Source organism: Balaenoptera acutorostrata, chromosome 4 (assembly GCF_949987535.1).
Source record: "Balaenoptera acutorostrata chromosome 4, mBalAcu1.1, whole genome shotgun sequence".
Classification (NCBI taxonomy): domain Eukaryota; kingdom Metazoa; phylum Chordata; class Mammalia; order Artiodactyla; family Balaenopteridae; genus Balaenoptera; species Balaenoptera acutorostrata.
Genome location: NC_080067.1, coordinates 128817995 through 128834066, shown reverse-complemented (window position 1 = coordinate 128834066; position 16072 = coordinate 128817995). Strand labels below are relative to the sequence as shown.

The 16072-nt window shown below is 31.0% G+C and overlaps 1 protein-coding gene across 2 annotated transcripts in view; it reads right to left on the bottom strand.

The window, feature by feature from the left end:
• NCAM2 (neural cell adhesion molecule 2) overlaps positions 1 to 16072 on the bottom strand; it is a 497247-nt gene that overhangs the window by 165557 nt on the left and 315618 nt on the right. For both annotated transcript variants that reach the window (XM_007164135.2, XM_007164136.2), the window contains exons 7-8: positions 11394 to 11554; positions 8321 to 8466 (exon numbers count right to left, since the gene is read on the bottom strand). In XM_007164135.2, coding sequence (XP_007164197.2) covers positions 8321 to 8466; positions 11394 to 11554 — 307 coding nt within the window. The remainder of the gene's footprint in view (positions 1 to 8320; positions 8467 to 11393; positions 11555 to 16072) is intronic.

Below are 16072 nucleotides of genomic sequence, written 5' to 3'. Positions count from 1 at the left end.
AAATCCTTCAGAAAAGCCCATTATCTCTGAAAAGAAAAAAAAATACAGGCATTAAAATCTACAGGTGCCAGGAGTGTGCTCTTTAGCATTCCTCTCTACAACCAGAAACTGACATTTTTTTTCCAATGTAAAGACATTACCAAAGTAATCTTAGCTTTTCTTATAATTGTTATATGGAAAAGCTATATAGAAGAAGGAAATTGCAAACACACTGCCTCACTATATTAAGTTATTAGAAAATCATGAATTGAAAAATTAGTAAATACCTGAATTTAAAAAGGGCTTAGCATGGAAATAAAAACTGCATCTTAAAATATGTGATTATCTACTGAATCAATAGAAAGATTTATAGAATAGGGAAATAGAGTTTGAAGGGGATATATTTTATCACTGATGGAACTGAAAAATATATCAACTTATCTGAAGTCACAGAGAAGGTAAATGGCAAATCCAGAAATTGAGACAAAGAATCAGTTTCGCAACTACCACATAATTTCAATTCATTAAGCTCTGTTTTATATGAACTGGGAATTCCAATGCTAACATGACTAGAAATCCATGAGTTAGACAAACGAATTCCTTTTATATATCTTATATATGTATTGGATATCAAGATCACATTAAGTTGACTGTGTGTATTTTTATGTGTGTTGGGGGGTGGGTTTGTGATGGAAGACACATAGTAATTTTAAAGGTAGTGGTTCTCTACAGGGTACAAACACAGGAGCAATTTCTGGGGCTTTTCAAAATATAGCTCTCTAATCCCTGTCAAAGATACTGGATAAGAATATCTAGGAGCCAGGTGCAGTTAGAACTCTGGGAGAGAGGCTCAGACATTTTCCAGGGAGTAAGGCTCAGTCAGGTACATGTGTATACAGCTCCTTATGTGATTCTGATGTACAGCCTTGGTTCAGTACCACTCACCCCCTTCCCCAAATATTAACTTAAAGATTTAATTTCACAGCAAGGCAGAATATCAGGGTAACAAAGATTATTTAAGATTTTCTAATACAATGTCACATCAAATGAAAGGATTTTTTTTTTTGTTTTAGACATTGATGATCTTACAAATTGTGATAGAGAAATTCATGGGACTGGACATTCTGTCATTTGGAATTTAATACATTCTATTATCTATAATCCCTGAGTCTTCGAAAGTCTTCGAAAACTTTTTTTACATTGATGTATTCTTTGTGCATAGAATAGCACATGTAAACACAAAAGCCCTCAATAAAACTTGTTGATCGTTGTTAAATGAACTTGGGCAAATGATAAAGGAAACATTAGTGACATAAATTCCTGTCACTGTAAAGATAATTTTACTGTTACATTTTATTAAATTTAATTTTCAAGAACTTGTATTTGCTTTAGAATGAAAAAAGGGGGAAATACAGAAAGGCTAATGTAATTTTCACAGTTTATATATAAAAATATCTAAGAACTTTTAGTAGAGATTTTCATATAATGTGAAAAGTTTACTCCATTATCCTCTGCCCTCCATTAAAAGTGGTTTAAATAAATCATTTAAAAGCATGAACTTTCCTTAGGTCCAAAGCTGTACCTATGCAATAAAAAATAAAATCCTAGAGCATAAAACAACAAAATAATAATGAATGCAGTAATGTAATTATAAATATTTTTACACTAGGAATTTAATTTGTTATAAAATTTAAAACATATTTTATTCAGGTGCTTGTATCAAAGAACTGCCCATCTTTATTTTTACTAGAAATTCTTTTTGTCTTGGTAGTTAATTGTGCAAGAACATTTGAAGTAAGTATTGTCCAGATCATAGTGCCTCAATTCATGGAGAAAAATGTTTACCACTTATATACAATTAAAATAGAAACACTCTGGTATAACTAAGACTTCTGTATGTAAATGCAAAGCTAAATGTTAAAGTAGACTCTTTATAATTTGTATTTTTTTTAATCTTAAATTTCAGTTTAAATACATCTATTTATTCGATGGAACAGAAAGCAAAATGGACTTAAATTACTAAAGTTAATGTTGAATCAGTAGGCTTGTTTTCTTTGACACAGAAAAACACATTTTTCAAATTAATGTAAAAGAACAGAAAGTCTTATTATTTTAATCACAAAGTTTGAGTTGATCTAAACTTAGACCATTACCAGCACTTCATATTTTACTTCAGCAAACTAGAAAAAAATTGTTTTTGAAGTTAAATCACTATGCTTTATTTATTGAGTTTATTGGCATCATTTTGAAAAGATCATTTGGTGTTAAGGATTGAAATTAAATGGGTTTTTGTTACTATGATTTGTGAACTTTCTACCCATTAACTAAAAATGTAGCATATTTATTTACTGGAGGGAAGTGCTTGACCACCCAAATAAAAGAAAGCATAACAGGGTCTGTCCTCAAAATTCTGTAGCTAAACTTTGTATCATGTTAATTCAAAGTATGTTTGAAATAAAAGCAGTGTGTTAAAAGTATGGTGTGTGTACCAGTAAAGGTGCACATGCTAAGTTTAGGTATTATTTTTAAAACAAATTTTATTTTATAGTTTTATATTTACTTTGATGTGCACTTTAAAGTGTAACTGATATTTTTGGTTAGGATTAGAATAAAGAAAACACTAATTTAATTTAAAGAAAAAAAATTAAGTGTATAACAGTCCAGGCAGCACATGAATATGGAAAAGAAATGAAACTGATGGTCAAATGACTGAAGTTTGAGAAATTCTGCTTTAAAACAGTTACAAATTATTGCTATACCTTTCAAATACTTCTTATTCAGTGTAGAGTGGGATTAATTTCTAGTGGAGGTAGGACTAAAATTTACTCTGTAGGACAAATATACCAGAAATAAAGTAATTATAGATTCTGTATCTTAAGAGTAGATACATGACTCATGTGAGATGTCATCCACCAAACAATATTATAAGCACTTTAGAATTATTACATAAAACATTCTATTCATATAGATGAGATTGGTTACTGTTATGTTTACATTTTTGTAAGAATTTTAGAGATAAAAATCACTTCCTGTAGATCTTTTACTTCCATTTACTCCCAAAATGACAAGCAACAAAATTTCTAAAAAATGTTCAAAATAAAACAATTTTATCATATGAATATGAAATCATATTTTGAAAATTGATGAAGAACTGGCATTCTTAAGCAACCTGGCTTTGTGGGGCATACAATTTATTTTTCTTCCTATCTTAATGACTTGTTTAGGTACTTCTTAGAATGTAGAAGAGTCTCTTCCAAATCAATACTTATTGCTACATAATATCGGAGGTGAAAAAGGGCCCAAAAGGAAGCAAAAAAATGACCTACTTCCTACAAAGGAAAATTCTGGGGAGAGTGGGAGAAGATAGACCTGGGAGAGAGGGAAAAAGAAGATGATGATGTAATAAATCTGTGGTATTTCTAGTCTGATATTGTTTCTCACCGAGTAAAGACCAGGCTTTATCTCTCAGAGTAATCTGAAAGTCTATCCTTATTCAGGATAGGAAGTTACAGCCCTCATCTGTAGTATTTCCCTGCAATGATAGAGATTGACACATACAGTGATTAAGATGACACTCAAATGCAGATTCCCAACATCGTCAACTTCCAAGAGGAATGCAATATATAGTTACAAGATTTGGAATTTAGTATGGTAAGACAAGTTCATATATGAGTCATTGAAATGACACTGCTAGAGATTATTTCATAGTAAACTTCTACATATAGCTATTCAAAGATGCACAACCTACAACAACTGTAACAACATTCTATTGTTTTGTGGATGATATTATTCATACAATACCTATGACTATGCTCATACTAGTTTTTATCTGGTTTCTTTGGGGCAGCGGTTGTTGTCACAGAATTAATATCATCATTGTCTCATTTCTAAAGTATCTAAAGACTAAATACCTCCAAGGAAAAGAGAAGATAACACTTTTAAGTTCAATTTGGGTCTGAGATATTGATCCGCATGCTCTCATTTCGTCTTTAGAAACTTTTCCAGGTAGGTTTTATTATTACCCTAATATAGACGTGCAGAAACTGAAATCAGGCAGGAGAAGTAACATGGTAAATGACACGCCAAAGTGACAAATTTGGGATTAAATTTTGACTTGCATGACACTTCATGACTTCCCATACTAATTTAACAATATCTATAATCGTACATCTACTAATATTTATTGATCAATAAGAATGATAATAAGGGATCATTTAAGGAAAATGATTCAAAATAGATGACAGAGGTTTATACCAGGGACTTCAAAACACTCTAGTCATAAAATCTCACATAATCCTCAAATCAACCCTGTGAAAAAGCATGGTTTTATTTAGAAAATAAAGATTTTTAATGTAAAAAAATTAGATTGCTTAGTGTTTAAATTGCAAAACAATTTACAACTTTTGAGTCATAGCTGAATTAAACACATTCCATGATAACAGCTTTTGTTCTGTCTTAAACTTTATTGTGTGCATTTAACTATTATTACAGCTAAGTATATAGCATCTATTAAATGAAGAGGCCAGGGCTTTCTAATTTTTATACACAAATGTATCTTAGGATGACTCCAAAAAAATAATGTGCTAAAATTAAGCTATCAATTTAATAAAATTTTTGATAACCCAAGTAAATTGATATTTTAATGAAAAATTATCAAGTTATCACTAAAATAAATTGCCCAAATTTTTTCAATAAATGTATAATTAAAAGTTAGTGAGGTAAAACTGTGAATTTTTTTAAAAAAATAAAGAACAAAATATCTTAAAATAACAATGGATATTAAGAAAATATTTCTAAAGCAAGTGCATACTGTATTTTTCTTACATATTACATGTATTTTTTAAATTTTTCAGGAGAGTTTTTAAAATTACATATATTATTTTAAATGTAGGGAAGATGAATTAAAGTAGATTATAGAGAAAATAGTTATGAGTTTAAAAGAGTTCTGTGTTTAAGCACTATACTTTCTGTTGTTGTTTCTGAAGGATATATTATGCAAAGATATTTTACAGTACATCATTAACATGCATAGTCCAATAGTGCTACAGAACTACAGCTGCAGAAAATATCTACATGTGAGTACATTAATTGAGACCCTTTTCTTTGAAAATCTACAATGATGAACATATTTGCTAAATATATTTTCCTATTTTTGGATGGAGTTATTAGTTTGAAGTATATTACTGATGATATTTCACTGTCTATGACCTACACAATTATCATTTTCATTGATAGTAATGAAAGGTTTTGATTGTTTTATTCTGTGATTTCCAAGCCCCTATCAAGGTGCCAAGTAATTTGTCAAGAACATTTTTCTGTTGAAAGGATTAGTTGTACAATTTCATTTGACTTAGAGCTCGAGAACTGCTTTCCAATGTATGGATGACTTGGATAGCATCCATATAACACCAACGGATGATTTTCTTAAAGTACTCCTAGGTCCTGTGCTTGACATACTAAATCAAACTCAGAAAGTGGGATTCTAGAATCTGCATTTTAACAGGCTCTCCAAGTGATTCTTAAGGCAAATACAATCTCATGCTACTTTTCATGACAAGAGAGATATAATCACAATATACTCTACGGTAATGTTTAAACAGACTTTAGTTATCAGACTTTATGGAGTCTATTAACAAATTGAGTTTACTCAAAATAATAGAAACAAGATAAACTATGCTTCAATATTTATGCAATATGATAAAGAAACAATAAAGTTTATTGAATATTTACAATATCCTAAAGACTTTGATATGCATTTTACAATGTACTCTTCATCTACTACCAATAAGTGAAATAAATATTGTTATCCACATTTTAAAGATGAAGAAACTCATATTAAAAAGACTTCACATAGTATTGCCAAAGCTGAAGCGTCATAAATGGCTGAGCTGAGATTCAAAACTAGATGTGACTTACTGCAAGGCTCAGCTCAACTCTTCATTTTTTGTATTTCGGCTGTTGAAGAAACTAGGAATGTTAGGAGAAAGGAGGCTTACCATCCAGGAAATAAGGCAGTGTTCTTAAAATAATTTTGGAGAAAAGTCAGGATAGGAAGTGAGTAGTCTTAATTTGTATATCTACTGGATAAAAGTTGTGTTTGGAAAAACAAAAGTGTATTAGGGTTTCTATAATGGTTTTGTGACAAAGCAAAAGAAAAACAAAAGTTGTGTGCTTTAATAGACATGGTCCTTAGCAAACAAAAACTAGGTGATCATTTTTCACAACTGTTATCAAAGAAATTTCTGTATGTAGTTTTGGTGGCTTGGGGCATAGAACAAAATATCATGGTCTTCTTGTTACTTGATAACTTTTTATTGATAAGATAACTGAATATAATGTACCTCTCATTATTGGTATGAACATAAGGAAACATCTATTAAATGAAGAGTAAAAGCTATGTTTGAGAAGAGAACTTTCAGGAAATATATATTACAAAAAAAATAATGAAAGTATGAGTTAGGAATATGAACATATAATTAATAATGGTGTGTAAACATGAAAATTATTATTCTTGAGTGATTTTGTCCAAAGAAAAGTACTAAACTGACAATGAAAACAGTTATCTACAGTTTTATATATCTAATTTTTTTGGACAATTTTAAAGAATTTTATGGAGATATAACTCCTTTCCAGATTTGGCAATGCGCCGTAGTAGTTAAAAAAATATGAAAGCAAACTCTACATCATTTTTCTGGGTTGCCAGAAGAATGCCAATGTCATTCACATTTTATAAATTTGATTTTCAACTTTCATATATAAAATAAGTATATCAAAATAGTATAACTATTGCCAAAAGAAATATGCCCTTTGGGCTTCCTTGGTGGCGCAGTGGTTGAGAATCTGCCTGCCAATGCAGGGGACACGGGTTCGAGCCCTGGTCTGGGAAGATCCCACATGCCGTGGGGCAGCTAGGCCCGTGAGCCACAACTACTGAGCCTGCGCGTCTGGAGCCTGTGCTCCGCAACAAGAGAGGCCGCGATAGTGAGAGGCCCGCGCACCGCGATGAAGAGTGACCCCGGCTCGCCGCAACTGGAGAAAGCCCTCGCACAGAAACGGAGACCCAACACAGCCAAAAATAAATAAATAATTTAAAAAAAAAAATTGCACAGGGCTACACACACACACACACACACACACACAAATGGGTGCATGAATTGGTGAGAGCTGAATAAGGCCTGTAGGATAGTTAAAAAAAAAGAAAAATGCCCTTAAAAATGCCATCATGAGGAGGAAATGGGGCTAAGAAGGGTGATATACAGGAATACATTATTTCAAAAGATAGATAGTAAATGGCCAGGGAGAAGCCTCTTTTGTCAATTTATGGAGTTAGCATGTTGTTAAAATTACATGATGAGTTGGAGGGATAGAAAGCATATTTTGAACAAACTGATTTCAAATTTTGCTGCTATCAATGTTGGTAAGTCAAAGGTACTTATATTTTAGAAATCATTTTCTTCAACAGAAATTGATTTGAACAAATGAAAGAGATTTTAAGAAGGTTGCTCTTTAACACTGAGAAAGAAAAGATATCTATGTGTTTAATCTGATAATTTTTACATGTGTGAAAATGCCAATTCTATCATATTATTAATCCACTGCCTTTTTTCTTTCTGTTTCAGTTTGGTTTATACTTGGGGCCTTATACAACTAGTTACAAAAAATAACAATAATGAAAATCTGTGGAGTCCGGTGAAATATATGATAATGTTTACTTGATTTCTTAGGAACTTGAATGCATTCTGATGAAAAGTCACCAATTTACATGGGAGTGACATTTACCAAAATGCTGTATTTTGTTGTGTTTGTACTTATTGGTCTTTATTAGGTTATAGATTATATAAAGGCAGAAACCTACTGTCCTACTGCATAAAGATAATTCTAAAGAGTTAAGAGTTAAATGACAGCCAGAATTTTGTGAATTTAAATTATTTTCATTTTCACAGCACAAGGTGTAGGAATTGAAATTGCAATAAGATATTTTATAGATACAGTATATACCAAAAGTTTGCGTGTAGGCAAACTTAAGAAACAATATTAACAACCTAAGATTTTTGGCTCAATGTAAAACAACTTTAAATATTACAATTTGACTTTTTTCTCCTCTGAATTTATTTTTAGGCTAACTGTGGTAGAGTCACCTTTTTAAGAATTAAACCATATATTGTATTCGTACAAGTTACTTGATAAATTGGAGTCCAATGTGATATTTAATTATATGCAAAACACTGAAAATTGGGTTCGCCCAAAAGTTCCATAAGATGGTACGGAAAAACCCGAACAAACTTTTTGGCCAACCCAATACGATAGTTTTGAAAAACACTATATATTAAATAGCTGTTACCTTATCACCTTCGGAAAAAGTGATGCCATCCACTGCTCTTTTCCAAGTGATTTCTGGAATAGGCTCCCCTTCTGCTTCACATATTAATGTGACTTGACCATTCTCATATGTAGTCTCATTTTTAAGCTGTATTATGTGAGGCTGTACTGTAAAAAATATATACATTACTCAATCTGTATTGGAGGAAAATATTATTATTCATGGTGACCATTTAAGTACCCTTTAGCATAGTATGGAATTATTAACTTTGAGCAGATATAGTGTCATGCTTTGCTTTATAAGAGTGCCAGGAGAGTTGCAAATTATAGGAGAAAAAACTAGAAAATAATGCTATTGATTATGATTACAAAAATAATTTTAAGTGGTTTAGAAACCAACATAAAAAGTATAATTCCTTCCAAGATTTTGTCAATTAAAAGCCACTTTATTATTTTTTCCTCTTCAAGCTAAAAAATAAAATTTTCCTCTTTTAAAGTCACATGAGTACTTCTGTGTGTATGTCTGTGTATGACATCTGCTTATGTAGTGACTATCTCTTAAACTTTAAAAACAATTTCACCAAAGAGGAAAAATAATGACTGTATTCTGAATATGTAGTAAGTGTAATTATGTGCAATGTTTAAAATATTTATCAAGTAAATATATATACATTCTATTTACCTTTATTATTCTAGCTGATTTATTTTGACCTCAGACTACCTTAATATTATTCCATATTGTAGATAATTGTTTCTTTACAGTTATGACTTCTATAAAAACCAAAACATCATGTCTTGTAATTTAAATTATATTAATATTAAAAATTACGTCCCTCCACAAATTTACATATACCAAAGAGCTTTAAGTTTTTAAATTCTGTATTACCGGCATTTCTTAAGTTTTTATTTGTTTGAACCTAGAAGTGATAAAAGCCAGCACTTATTATTTCAGAACAAGTAACAGGTTTCTTTTTAATCACCAAATGCAATCAATTATGAAATATAAATAAATTGTTCTTAATCCTAGAAAATTAGATTCCTAATATCAGAAACATGGCATATATATTTTTACAATTCAGTGTTTACTCCATTGACTTTAATGGATTTAGTTTTATTTCCACTTTATATACATGCTTTTGTGTCAAACACAATACAAATCTGTTCAGTGTTACTATACAAAGTGATTACAACAGTGATATGGCATAATTCATTCATTATTTTCTATTTGAAAGGACAAAAATATTAGAAACTTACTTTGTGTTCTTACTCACTGCCAGATTAATTTTAAAAAGTAAATATTTCATATGAGCTCATTGAGATAGATTGAGATTATTTACCCTTTGGAATTATCTCAAACACTATCATTTCTAATTATTAATTTATTTGTATACTGAGTCATATTTAGCACTGTACGTTTTAAAGAGAACATTTTCTTAAGTGGGAAATACTGATGGAACAAATTAGATGCTTTCTATAATTTCTAATAATTTTTAGTTTGTTTACTCTTCCCTCTATGTGAATAATTTTCTCCTGGCTCATAGGTTTGTTGATTTCTCATTGTTAAAGATTTTTATGTAAACACATCTAAACATTACCCTTATGAGTAACTTTCCAACACCATGATCTCCAAAATAACAGCTCTTTTTACCCAACACTACCTGATTAATCTAGTTTCACTTTCTTCTTAGAACATTTTATTATTCCAATTTTATTTTTTAATATACTTTGGTATATTCTTTATTGTCTGTCTTACTTTGTTAGAATATAAGCTTTATGAAAATCTCCCTAGTATAGAAAATATTTCTGTTACAGCTACTACAGGACCAGCTGGCAGAGGGTGTGTCCACACATGTATTACCATTCATCTTTTGGTCTAAGTAATATGGTTGCTTCTGCCAACTGCAACCACTGGTCCTTCTTACACTTTTTGTTGTTGTTGTTATAACACATAACACAACTTTATTAGTAATCAATTACTCAGTGTTCAAATTTCCCTGGTTGTCTCATAAAACCTTGTACAGTTGATTTGTTTGAATCAAGATCCAAATGAGGTCTATATACTGTGATTGGTTGAGGTTCCTCTTATGTCTATGTTGATCCATATTTAATTACTGTCCCCACCTAATTTATTTGTTAAAGAAGTCCTGTAGTTGTTTGTTTGTTCTGTAATTTCTTTTTTTTTTTAAGTTCAATACCAGATTCATGTATTATTTTATTCTTTTTTTTTAATTGGAATATAGTTGCTTTACAATACTGTGTTAGTTTCTACTGTACAGCAAAGTGAATCAGCTATACGTATACATATATCCCCTCTTTTTTTTTGTATCTCCTTCTCATTTAGGTCACCAAAGAGCATTTACTCTTATAGAGTACTCCCTCCTTCCTTCCCCTTTCTTTGTTGTGAAAGCTTTTTGATAACAATGTTTTTAAAAATGGAGAAAGCATACTAAATATTAGTAGTGCCTATAATTTTTAGTGTTTGCTTTTTAAAAGAGAACAATCATATTCTAAATATTCACCAGCAAAATTTTTTCCTCTTGCAAATATAATAGGGGCTAAATCAAAAATTATAAATTAATTTACTGGTTTTCTACTCTCTGTAAGCTCCCCAAAGAAGGCAATATGGCTCTTGGTAAATATGGAAGATATTTATGTACATTTCCTTTTAGTAAAATGAAAAGGGAGTATTTAATTATGGTTACAAGTCAGTGTTTCCAAATTATAGCCTTATAGGTGAACTCTTTTGAAGTATTAATATATTAAAAGTAAAACTGATCCCAACATATGTCATTTAAAGATTTATGAAGATCAACCCATATATAATATAATAGATCCCAATATGTGTAATTTAAATGAATTTTCTTCCAGCCTCTGTTATTAGTCAGCAAATATTTTACAAAAATTTACATGTATAATCTCATATAATTCTTAAAATAATTCTATCTGGTTGCTGCAATTTTAAAATATATTTTAGAGATGAGAAAACTGAGACTCAGGTTTGGAAATTTAAATAGCTCATATAAGTGACAGAGTAAAATTTGACTCAGACCCCCCTCTAGACATTACAGTTTTAACTACTATGCTATAATACTTACCAAAGACTTGGAGAAGCACCTGTTTTTCATCTTCTCCTGCCTTGTTTGTGGCCCTGCAGACATACGGGCCCCCATCACTATTGATTATGTTCCTGACAGTGAGTTCTTTATTGCTTCCTTTCAGTATGTACTTTTCATTTTCTTCAATAAACTTGCCATTTCTAAAGAAGAAAACAGAGGTTCATCTTCATAAATCTGACTTCATAACTCAAGAGCAGATCATACTCAAATTTTTTACCTGTAATTGTCAATATTTCATGGCTACTATCATTGACAGATAAAGCTATATTCCAGTCAAACATATACTTTTACTAGCTCAATAGAATTTAATACACAAATATTAAAATTATACTTTAAAGTTGTTTTGACTTTAGAGACAAGAATAACGTTTGAGCCGTGTTGAAATGTTGACACTCATCTTAGGCAAAAAACACTTGTATTCAATTTTCACTTTGATTATTAGCAAACAAAAAAGTTTTATTTGCTGATTTTAATTCCAAACACACATTTCATGTTGGTGAGGCAACACATATTTATGAAATGTAATTCTTTACTAGGTTCCAGGGACACGTTTAAAATAATTTCTATGGAAACACCCTTCAAAGACAAAGTAAATGCAATTTAAATAAATAATGAATTTATATTGCACATAGGTACCGCCAATAAAAGGGTAAGAGGAAAGAATTACATGAAAACAGTTATAGAAATTATGCTGCGTATAACAATTTAATTCATTAGTGAGGAGAAGAAATTTTTCTCAGATATAAGTATTTTTAAGTAGTTTCCAAGGTCTTTCTGGACTGAAATACTGTTCATTTTTTTTCAATTCTAGTTTTGTTGTTCATTAAAACAACATCTTTCAAACTTGTTTAACAACAACTTACAGTAAAAATAAATATTTTACATGCATTTAAATCTGAAATCTTAATATGTGTGAAGTCTTATATTGTACATTCTTTTCCATGCAAATTTATTTTCCTCATCTCCACTTCCTCCTTCTCCTTTTCTTTCTCCTTTTTTACTTGCCAACATGGTATTTTGGACAATTAATTGATTTTAAGACCCACTAATGTAAAAATTTAACATCTACCTTTAGGTGTGGGGGGATTTACTTGTCCATACAAGTGTAAATTAAAAAAGAAGAATATCTAAAAGGATTATTAAAAATCTTACCTAGAATGAAACAGAATATTTTTCTGATACTCTAAATGATCTTTGCAGTGAATTCTAGTTCTGCTTTCTAGAAAGTACTGCCACATATCTTAACACAGTCCTTGTCTTTCTATGACTCAATAACATCTATTTTTCCAGTTTTTATTGACATGTGTTAACACAACATGAAATGTGCAAAAATTCATGAGTGGTGAAAAATTAGGCCTTACTAAATACTAGTGACAAAAGTATATAGTGCTCTGTACTTTTCTGGGGTTTTTTTTCATATTTTTACTAATCAAATATTTAGAAGTATAAATAATGACAAGATTTCAGAATTTTTGCCTAGAACTTTATGTATTGATAAGGCTTTCACCACAATTAGTGATATAATATATTTCTTAATCTAGTAAATAAAAAAGTATTCATTTGTCTCATTATCATCATCATCGTCATCATCGACTAGAAGTTTCAGCAATTTGTGGCTTAGGAAACACTTTCCCTATATTATTAACCTGGTTAAATACAATTAGCTCACAGATGTGCATTTTCCCTCTCCACCCTCATTCACAGATCAGAGAACTAAATTTTAAGTATGATTTCCCCACCTGTCAATTCACAGATGAAGAGACTTAGGTTTAGTTTGTAATATAAGCAGCAGGTTAACTAAGTTCTAGTGTTCTTTATGATAAAGAGATTATTTCTGTACTTCATGTGAAATACTGTGCTAAAGGTTTGAAGTATAGCAAATGAGTGAGACAGGGCCACCTATCATGAAGAATTCATAGTCTGATTGATAGTAATAGAGGGTAATATAGATCCCATTAATGCATTTATTCATAACTTTGTGTGTGTGTTGGGAGGGGTGGGGTAGGGGATCTATTATAATAAAAGAGAATGGAAAAGATGATGGCTGGAATACTCTGGGAATTTTTGTGGGGAAAAAAAATCCATGATCTGAGCTTTGAAGTGGATAGATAGGTCTTGAAGAATTTAAAGGAAGTCAGGTTGTAAAGATTATGTTCCCTTAAAGAGCTCAATTTAAAAACATCATTAAAGAATAATAACTCAGGTAATAGGTCTTAATACTTCTCTCTCAACAAACCCATTATATAGAAAGTACTCATTGTTATTCATAGTACATTTCTGTGGAATGTCAATGTCTGAAAAAGACTCCCAAAGGATTCTGATGAAATTCTACGGGGCCATCCTTTGAAATTCTAACCACTTCTCTAAATGTCACTTTTCCAGGCAAAAGAAAGTAAGGGTTAGGATTAGAGGATTGATGGAAATGATAAAAAAGGGAGAACAATTCCACTCTTGACCATAGTGGAGTAACAAAACCATATTTACTCTCTCATTTTAAACAACACAAACACTGGACACAGAGATTAAATAACAGTTTTCAACTACTGGTCAACAGGTAGCACATGACAGTGACCTCTGAGGACCACCATAGCTTACTACCTGAAGGCAGTTTCCAGACTGCCCCTTAGAGAGGAAGAACCCATACAGAGTCAGGCAGCGTATCTGAATTGGAAGACAGAATTCTCAGTTGATACAAGTTAAAGTGGCTAGAAATTGCAGGTAAGAAAATGTGAGAAGAAGGCACAAGAAAGAGAACTACAGAGATCTGCAGAGGTTTCCAACCAATCTTTAACTGAGTACTAATCAGTGAGTGTACTCCAGTAAGGTTTTCCAAGAGTAAGGAAAGGACCATTGGAAAAGATAAAGCACAACAATCCCAGGAGCTCACAAAAGACCAGGAATAATTTGCATCCCTATCAGCCAGAGTAGAAAGACCTCCTAAAACACAAATTTAAACACATTAAATTGCTTCCTTGCAAGAATACTGCTTCAGTAATGAATCCAAGTTAATCTTAGACTGCAGCTTGTTCTGTATCCACCTAAAACAGCCTAAAAGCAACCTCAAGAAGATCAAACTTTCCCTATGTAACTTAACTCCATTCAAAGCTAAAGTAAAAGAACATGAAAATATCCAACACCTCAAAACATAAAACTCTCCATGTCTGAAACCCAGTAAAAAATTGACAGGATAGTAAATAGGTAGGAAAATATGACCTATAAAAAGGGAAAAAAAATTAATCAATAAAAAAGATCCAGAAATGATACAGATGATAGAATTAGTAGACAAGACCATTAAAATAGCTATTAAAATATATTCTATATGTTAAAGGAATTAAAATATGAGCATGGTAAGAGAGAAATGGAAGACAAAAAAAGGCCTCCATCAAACTTATAGACGTAAAAAATAGAATGAAGAAAAATACTCTGCTGGGATTAAAATCAGATTAGACATTACAAGTGAGTTCGTTCCAAGGAACACAAGGTTGTTTTAGCATTTGAAAATCAATGGAATTCACCAACTTAAAGGGCTAACAATAAAAATCCATATGGTATTCTCAATAGAAGTAGAGGAAACATTTGAATGGAAATGAAGAAAGTGATATTAAGAGTTTCTGCTTTTACTCCCACTTTGGTTTTCATGTCACCAAGTGTTCCTGGTTCTCTTTGTGAAAATTTCTTATTTTTCCTCAATGTTTGGTCTTCAACTACCTTCTTTACCGGTTTCACTCATACCTCCTGGAGATATTATCTCTATGCAACGGGTAGTGTCTGGATTTTTCTCTCTGCATTGCTGCCTTAATACTTTTTGGAATTTTTTTCACAAAGATAACATGTCTATATCTATAGATAAATATGTCACAATGAAAACTTCCCTCTGATACCAATTTTACCTCTGTTAAGAACACTATCACATACTCCCATTCTCGCATTATATATTATACATCCAGCAACTAGAATAATTATTATTTTATTCCATCCAAACAATGAGGCTAATGCCATATGAAAAAATGGAGGTGCAAAATCATGAATTTAAATTATTCAATTATATTAGCCTCTGAATCTGATTTATTCTAGGCTGTATGATAATTATATTTCCACTTACATATGAGAATTTTAAACAAATGCTAAACTTTAAGAAAATAGTCTAAACTGAAAGTCAGTCTCTCCGGAAAGAAAAAATGATGAGGATAAGACTCTAGACCAATATTTGTTCATTGTAATGAATGATCCAGGAGCTTTTCCTCACTGTGATTAGATCTAATATTGACAGTTAAGGATACACACTAGAAACCAGAAGTCTCTGGGATACACGATAATTATCTGGGGTGAATGTGTTAATGCTTGATGTGTAATCCCTTTAAAAATACCAACAGTGTGTCAGAAAGGAATTATTGTCTGCAAAGAACTTCTAAAAACACCTGTCTGAAGAAATATCTTGTTTATTGCTACCTGCTATGTTAAAGGGATAAAGGTTTGAAACTTGAAGATAGTATCAGTAAATGTTCAGAAAGTAATAAAAAATAGTTTTGAATTTCAATCATTCTCCTTAAAATATTTTTTTAAAACCTAATCCTTATTATGGACACTTTTGCCAATTTGAATGTAAATTTCTAATTGTTTTCTTGTGACTATTCTTATAGTATATGATTTATGAAGTA